This window comes from Aegilops tauschii, chromosome 3 (genome assembly GCF_002575655.3).
Source record: "Aegilops tauschii subsp. strangulata cultivar AL8/78 chromosome 3, Aet v6.0, whole genome shotgun sequence".
In the NCBI taxonomy this organism is placed as follows: Eukaryota; Viridiplantae; Streptophyta; class Magnoliopsida; order Poales; family Poaceae; genus Aegilops; species Aegilops tauschii.
The window spans coordinates 17105753-17114754 of record NC_053037.3 but is presented as its reverse complement, the minus strand read 5'-3'; the positions used below and the strand labels follow the sequence as shown (position 1 = coordinate 17114754).

The 9002-nt window shown below is 46.9% G+C and overlaps 1 protein-coding gene across 1 annotated transcript; it reads right to left on the bottom strand.

The window, feature by feature from the left end:
• Positions 1–209: 209 nt before the first annotated feature.
• Positions 210–755, bottom strand: LOC141042619 (uncharacterized). Its single transcript, XM_073511467.1, has one exon. It carries the CDS (start codon positions 753–755, stop codon positions 210–212), a length of 546 nt encoding a protein of 181 aa, XP_073367568.1.
• Between the last annotated feature and the right edge of the window lie 8247 nt (positions 756–9002).

Below are 9002 nucleotides of genomic sequence, written 5' to 3'. Positions count from 1 at the left end.
CAAATCTAACGGGAAATCTGGAATGGCATGAGCAATCTTCTAGTTACTTTTCTTGGCCGGGACCACCTGCTTCACTAGTCGTAGTCGCCCTAGGACCTTGCGCGCTTCCTGGTCTGCTCCTTCTCGAGTTTTGCCCGGCGGAGGCCTTCCTGGATGATGGTGAGGTGGCTCCATAGCTCGTACGCAGCGTAAGCATCTTTTGCCGCGTACTAGATGTGCCTCATGGACAGGGGCATGCGCGCCCAGCGCTGGTGCTCTCCGTTGGTGAGCTTCTTCTTCATGTTGTTGTAGTAGTCGTCGACAATGATGCCTGAGACATCCCCAAGGGAGTCCAGAGGCTTGGTAGCTGTAGGCACCCTCCATTCCTTCTGGATGTCGACGAAGTGGGCGATCTCTAGTCCGACGCGCCCAAGCATCTCTATGTCGCCGTCGATGGAGAAGCCAGCAAACGTGTATCTGGGGTCGGCGACGAAGTTGTCGAACCTGGTGCAGTTCTTGTCGGCGGCGCTCAGTTGGAAGAGCAACACCGGATGATCCTTGCCAATGGAGAGCTGGACGAGGGCTGGTTTCTGATCTTCGCCAACGTCGTTGGTGTACTCCACATCAACTCTGACGATCTTGTGGCACTCGAATTCGAGGTGTCGCTCATACTGCTCGATGGTGGTCGCCGCCTTGTGCAAGTCGTTGGTGTGGATCACGTGCAACTTGGTGTTGCCGTGGGCCTGCACCTCCATGAATTCCTTGATGAATCCCATGGCCTGGAGCAGTTGGTCCTCCTTCAACCTGGTTTTTCGTGGAGAACAATGAGTGGGAGCGCAATGGTGATTTATGTTGTTTGTGTGTAAGAAGGCCGCGGCGGAAGTCTAAATTTAAGGGCGGGGAAGCGGCAAAGGAGTGCACGATCTCACTGTCGATGCGGTTGTGCACATCGTGGGTTCTGGATCGTGGTTTCATCTCCCTGGTGGTGCGGTTGTGCACATCCTGAGTTTTTTATCGTGGTTTTTCTTTATAAAAAATAAAAATAAAATCAGTAGTTATGTTTTTAGCAACCGTCGTATCTCCAGCAAGTCGGGGAGATGTTCGTTGTCTTGCGTAGTTTGCTGCCAAATGTTAACTTTTAAAATTTATCTCGTGAGGCATGCAGGGGCAGTATGTAGAGGCTAAAGTCTCTAACCAAGAGAAGCATGCTTGAAGTGGCTGGTTTAACTCTCAGACACACGGGCGTGGTACATTCATTGGGAGTGGCAATTGTTTCCAGTGATACGTTCGCTGGTAGGAGCAGTGCTTTGTTTTTTCAGAGGCACTGTTGCAGCTGTCACTACGAGATGGACAGAAAGAACGAGAAGCAACGAGAGGCGTGGATATGCAGCTGCAAGAAGCACTCATACAACTAGAGGCGCAAGTAGAGGCATAGATACGATGCTACGTCAGGCACGGAAATGAAGTTACGTGGTTCACGGACGTCAATTCGTGCTATAGTGCTACGTGAGGCACGGGCACGAACAAATAGCCGTGCACTCAACTACATGCGCAAAAAGCCACAGATGTGTTCCTGAGAAGTACCGGCCTCCATGGTTTTGCCGCAAGGTGGGATTCGACATTTATCCAGGGCATTCCGGGTTTTACAAGGGTAGGAATAATCGTTTTACACTTATATGTTTTGTGGCAGAGGCACGGCAATTACTTTTGTGACGAAAGAATGAACGTCCAATGCACGTGACGTGAGGATTGACAATAGGCGTCCGTTACTGTTTTTCCGGAATGTTTTTCAATTAACTTTGAGAGGCATGAATGTGATGACAGAACAGGCACGGTCATGTCTGAAATAGTGGCAAGGCGGTCCCTAATGTGTCCTGAATGTATCACCTGTAATGCTGCACTGTTACAAGCACAGTCGTTATTCTTGCAGAGGCACGGTCGTGAGAGTCATGAATGTGTCGACTCAACAGGCACGGTCATGTCTGAAATAGTTGCAAGTACGAGATGGGCAGAAACAACGAGAAGAAACGAGGGGCGTAGGCATGCAGCTGTGAAACGCACTTATACAGCGAGTAGCACAGCTAGAGGCACAGGTACGATGCTACGTGAGGCACGAACATGAACCTATGTGAAGGCATGGATGTTTAAGGTGACTGAGCCATAGGGGAAGGCGCTAGGTTTTTAGGAGAAGTGATGTGCGGTTGACAGAGGTGTATGCTTGAGCTCATCGCAACAAACTACTTGGCATGACGCTATTCTGCGGAGCACCATAGTGAAAAATATGTATACTGCTGACGTGCGGAGCTAGCAACGTCACTAAACTATTCTGAAACATACTTCACCACAGCCATTCATCCTCCATTATTATTCAGCGAATCCCTTTATTATTATCCAGAGATAAATAAACTAACCCACGTAAGTGTTTCACCTTCTTTGACAGGGAATTTTCACCACCGTCCTCTTGGACATAATTATATGCTCAGTTACATACCATGACATAACTAAATAACAAAACTGATGTGTACAGGCTGTTCAAAAATCAGACATAAATTACTGAACTAGGAAGTACAGCCACCGGCAACGCTCTATCAGGAAAGGTCGTTGATTATCATCCGCAGCAGCTTCATGTTTCCCAATGTTGGCCACCGCTTTTCAATTGTGACAAGAACAATTGAACCAACCTTTAGCTGAGCTTCCCGGGCAAAATCTGAAAAACCGGTCACCTCCATTCTGCCGTCGGTTCGTATGGAGTATGTTGTGCTCATGTCTATTGCATCATACATCTCTATTAGGCTGATACAACCGTTTTGAGGTAGATATCCCAGGTTCATCTTTAGAAGCCTCACAACGGCAGACGGGATTCTCTGCAGATTGTATTGATATTACTAGATAAAATCAATGTACAAGGACATAAAACATCAAAAATAGCAAACAAAACCATGGCAGTGGATCAAAACAAATATTCAATGACTAACCAGACGACCATTTATGACATTGGTGACGTTTAGACGCTGCACAAAGGGCATGGTGGGGAAGTCGTCGGACTCAAACACATAGTATATCATCTGTCCAAATTGTCTGTATGAGAGGTTTACGCCTCGACCGAACACTATTTTCCCAATGTATTCCCTCTCCGAGTCATTTACAAAATCAAGAGCTGCATGGAAAAAAATAACTCATTTTCAAACAAATTTGTTTAAACAGATGAAGTCAGTATTTAAGTTTAAAATGAATGGTTAAATTCAATGCATGTGATCAAATTGGGATGATAATCAACAGAATTGCATAAAATGTTTTCAAAATAACTTTGACAGTAAGTATATCATTAATTTAGTGGACAGGGGTAGGAGTACCAAATTATGCTGATAAACGTAGTTGATAAAACAGGATGGAAGTTGGTGCACTTACCTAGTGATGGTTTGGGGAGGGGCCTGTGACCTCCTCGAGAATCACTGAGTCTCAGATCTATCTCAATGGGCAGACTCCCAGTATCCAGGTTTATGATGATTAGATCTCGATAATGAAGATCGTAGTCACTAATTAACTTTTCCCAGCCAGGTCCATGAATTTTAGACCGGTTAGGTTCATCGGTGATGTAGATCTCATATGACAGATCCTTGTTGGTGATCAGTACTAGATTTCTTTGTTTTCCTTCTTCTTGAAATGCTTCCTCTTTCCACCGATAGATTGAAGAAGTGACTTGCTGCCTGCAGTAGCATGGCACATACTGCGCAAGAAAAAAAATCTTACCAGGCATGTATAACCAAGACAGATAGCGCTTATCATATATGTACCAATTGTTTTCAACAGGTTGCTATTTGATAAAACAAGGTACATCAAAAATTGAAAACATATCATTAAATGCTTAAATGTAGGCATTCCATTCAAACAATATGGTAGAAACTTTTATGTCCTTCATCAGAAAGATACACTAGTTGGTAGTAACTGATGGGCAGCATGGGGTGGCAAACATTTCTCCTTACCAGGCATGTCTTCAATCATCGAGGAAGATGCACTATTATCGCACTGTGAAGAACGCCTGACTCTAGTCCGGAGCAACGGAAGTTGGTACATATACCACAGCACATGGTTTCCCCTGGAATACGTTGCAAAACAACGTTTATATGAAATTCTCAACACGAGGAAAATTTTATTATCTTGAAGAACTATTCGGCTAAACCGGCATTTTTACATAAATAGTCGTTCACAAGTAATTTCCTAAAAAGGATTTCTGCTGCTTGGTTTTAAAAGCAGCTTTAGCAAATGTATATTTCAAGACAAGACAGGCAAAAAGGAGAAACAATGGTCTATCATCAGGCGGCTCAAAGGAGTGTTTGTAACATTAAAATTATATGTAAATTGGTCGGGGCTGCACCCAGCAACAACGTCATCCGCGACCATACGCCACCGTCGCCGATGCCAACCACCGGAACATGTGTGGCTAGGTGGTATTTGAAATGGGTGATCCATCAATGTTAACCTTGCCTCCAGCGTACAGGACCCCAAACGCTATCTTCAAGCACAGACGCCGACTCACAGTCAACAACACCCCAAACGCCGACCTCCAGCACCCTGTGGCCGGTTAAGCAATAGAGCTCAACGTCTGGCCACTCGCTTGGACTTCCGGCCACCGCCGTTGTTTGCAAGACCTAACGGGCTTCAATTTAAACTACCAACCTCCCTCGGCGAAGTTCATCGCTCACCTGTGACTTGGCCGCCGCAGGTCGCTGCAGCTCATAGCGTTCTCAAGCACAAACGCCGACTTCAAATCAACACCACCCCTAAGAGGCACGGGTCGTGTACAGGTTCGGCCTCGTACTGCGTTTATTTGGTCTAGATCACAACAAATTTCCAGGCAATTCCTAGCATAACAGCGCAGATGCGTCGCTTTCAATCACGGAGAGACGAAACCAACAGAGAGGAAAACGGATCGTAGCAAAAAAATTCACATAGAAATTAAGAGAAAATAGACTAACCCTGGATCTAGAGGGAGAATCAAGAGAGAAGAGACGATGAACGCTACAGCGGGTGAGTGGGAGGGGGCGGTCTGGGTTTGCACAAAACAGAACAGACAGTTATAATACGCGCCTTCTCACTGACATGGGGCTACTGTACAGCGGCAAAGACAAGACTATAGGCTTATTAGGAGCATAGAGGCACGCACGGACGACCCCAACACGCATGGACTTACATGCAAATAAGGCACGCTTTTGTTTCTGTTTTCGAAATTTTCTCAGTGAGGCGTTCACTGAGACAGGTTGTGCACGTCCATGACGCACGACCATGCTTCTGTTTTCCGAAGTATTTTTCCCTAGTACGGTCTCTCGGAGGGACAGGGACGTGAACCCACGGTGCGCATCGTCCTGTAAGGATAAGAATGAGACGCACGGAAAGGCCTCTGTATTCTAAATGTACATGCGGACGGTTGGCACACGGTTGTACATGCAGATGACGCACAGACGTCTTTTGTGTTCTCCTAGTTGTTTTCGCATGACACGGCCATTCCTCGTTGTGTTCTCCTAGTTGTTTTCGCATGACACGGCCATTCCTAGTTGTGTTCTCCTAGTTGTTTTCGCATGACACGGCCACTCCGAGGGACAGTGGAGTGAAGCCACAGTGCGCACGGTTATCCAAGGAGAAAATGCAGTGAAGTGCCTCAGTTTTCGTAACATTTTAAGTTGCTTGTTCACTGAGAGAGGCACGGGTGTATGTTTAAATGACGCAAGACTATGCTACTGTTTTCTGAATTGTTCATTTCTGACACGGTCTCTCGGAGGGACACGGTGCCTGCAATTAAAAGGGGCACGTAATCTTTCGCTTTGACGAATTCTTCGGATGCATCAGTTTTGTTCAATATGATAATGAGAATGGAAACCCAGCATCTAAAAAGTGATTGGAGGTTCGTTGCTGACCTTAAGTCATTATCACAGCATTCCAAATGTTTTCAGAGACGTGTTCACACGGACGTATGATTTTCACAACCTCTTGATGCACGTTCGTTTCCTGTGGGGTGCATGGACGCATGCTGCTTTTAAAAGACAGAATTTCATGCCAAGCAACTGAGATAAACAAGAGGATACTAGTTTGATTTTTGAGCATCTGTGTGAACTGATTTCTTTTATCATGGGATCCAGAAACATATGATCGATATTGAAAACAGAAAGCATGTACATAATTGCTTGACCATGTTTACACAATGCACTCATTCAATATAGCAAGTACATATCTTCAGACCTATTTTCAGCATCCACAGTTGAATGGATCTGGCAAATCCAGATATTCAACACTTGTGTTTTTAAGTCCATGTGAATGTGCTCGCAAGTTGTTGTTAATTTAAGTTCTGCGCAATTAGAAGCCCTTTTGTCCATCTGTAGTACCTCTTCTTGCCGTTTGTAAAATTCACGAGTGAAATCTCTACGCAGGCCAAACTTAAGCCTGATGGTCAGTAGCATCCTAGCATTGAGAATAAAGAATGTCACAAATTCAGTGTTTGCATCTGTGACTTCATAGTCTTCCAGCGTTAATGTCCTCAAATAGATGTCGTGATTATTGAGAAACACCCGCTGCTTTTGGCGCCCTTCATTTGTTATACCTCTTTGATCCCATCCTCCCCCCTAAACACACGAGAAGAGCAAACTTAAGAGTTAGTGCCAGTATATTATGCATATTATGCGTGGGCTTTCAACGTGTGTGAAATCATCACCTCGATAAACAAGTTTTGCAAGCATTGAAAGCATCGCAGCAAGTCAACAATCTCATCCAGATTAAAGCATGTGTGTGAGATAAACAAGGTCTTGACAGAATCCAGCACCGCGTGTAGGCTACTTATGCAGAGACCCTTCATTGAGCACATAACGTGATATTATTAGCTCGTGGATGTGAATCTCAAGTGCTTTTGAATAACGTAGGTCAAAGTAACGTGCAGAGGCAGTACCTGAATAACTGTAGTCCCAATGACGCTATTTGTTTCGTTGGATAATTCAGAAATTTTTCCCAGTGTGTCCAACACAGGTGCGGACAAAACTGTTATCTGTAGTTGTGCATCTACAGAATCATGTAGCAGTCTCCGGAGGGAAGGCGCATCCTCAATGATCAGTTTTCCTTCGTTGGAACGAATGCCAATGCTTACAAGCCTAGCTGAGTTTATTCGTAGACAGCAGAATTTCTTGTTGCAAACAAGCAGCAGGCACTGCAGGGCAGGGCAACCGTGGTGGATGAACTTCCGCAAGGAGACATCCGATATATAAACCTCCACCAGCGAAAGTCTCTTGAGCAGTGGGAGGCAAAGCATTTCTACAAGATTGTCTTCTAGTTTGCACATGGCGAAGGTGATGGTGTGGAGAGACGAGCGAAATCTCAAGATGGATGCCGGTGGCGATGGCATAGAAGAAGGGATTCTACGTGCTTGCCTGGGCCCTGGGTAGAAGAACTTTGGGAATACATGATAGAACTCTAAAACCTGGAGTTGGTCCAGATTCCGAGACAGGAACAACTCATCGACGCCACAAGGTTCGCACTGGAGGTAGCTTGTCGGGATGCAGAGGCGGCGAATAGGGCCCTTGTGATCGGAGAGGATAGATACAGGAAGATTGAAGCCATCAGCAACAGATTCTCCGCGGCAGTTGCAACTAAGATGTCGGCAGTGAGTTCCGACGTATGTTACCTAGATGATTTGCTTGCCCGGGAGAATGCCGATGATTTGGCAACAGATTTTTTCCAGAGATCTGGTAGAACGAGTATCAAGGATCACACGAAAGTCAAGATCGAGTGGTGCGGTGCGCCATATGCGGCGCCACCGAGATGCGAGCACTTGTGTGCGCATGCCTTCCTTTATGGGCAGACGAGAGATGATCTCGCCGAGGATGGCGTCGGGAAGATCGCTGATGCGGTCCGAACCAGACTCAACATGGTTCTCGGATCCAGTGGGCGAGCCACAGTCGCTCCTCTTAACGAGCTTAGAGGGCACAGGTACAGCCGCGAACCTCGTCTTCTTGTTGCTAGAGGCACGCTTCTTCATCTCCATTGCCAAGCTCGTGTCGCCTCCGTTGCAGGTCTCTGTGCGGTGGATCTGGGAAAAGGGTTAGGGTTTTATGATCCATAAAGACGACAAAATATATACGTACCTAATCTAGAAGATTTCGACAGACATGGTGGAATAGTCACGGCGTGGACAGACGTGCGTCTTCACGAGGCACGGGTATCAACTGTCTAGATACACAGAAGTTTGGTGGGAGAGGCATGTGTCCGAATACTCAGTTAGAGACGCACGGTTGCGCGGTCTGTAGAGACACGGGGGTGTGGTGCCACGACACGGGGGAAAATGTCATGTGAGGCACGTGCGTGCAGGCGGTGGAGGCATCTAATTGCAATATGTACAAGCACGGACCTTGTTGAAGCCTCCACAGAGCCAGCTATCAACTCCCTGGATGCACAAAAGTGTGGTGGCAGAGGCATGCCTGCGAACACTCAGGTGAAAAGACACGTTCGTGAAGTTTCTGGATCCATGGCAGTGTGTCTCCAGCGGAACGTAAAAGCCACGGCTCGTGGCACGTGAGGCACAAGGGTGCAGGCTCCGGAGGCACCGAAGTCTAGCCTCTACAGGCACGTACGATTGTCAACCCTCTGAATGCACAAAATTTCGGTGGCAAAGGCATGGATCAGAATACTCAGCTATGGAGGCACGGGTGTGTATTCTCTGCAATCACAAGGGTCACGGCAAGTGTCATGTGAGGCACGTGTATTGAAACACCATAGGCGCGGAAATGAAGCCTCTTAGGCACGAGTGTCAGCCCATTGGATGCACAAAAGTGTGGTGGCAGAGGCATGGGTGAGAATGCTCTGCTGGAGAGGCACCGTTGTGAGCTCTCTGGACCCGCGGGCGTCTGGCTCCACGGGCACCTAACAGTCACGGCTTATGTCAGCTATGGAGGCACGTAGATGCACGCGCTGGAGGCACTGTTGGGGAGTCACTACACGCACGGGCATGGCGCTTCTCCATGCCTGACTCAGCATAAACCCTCTCT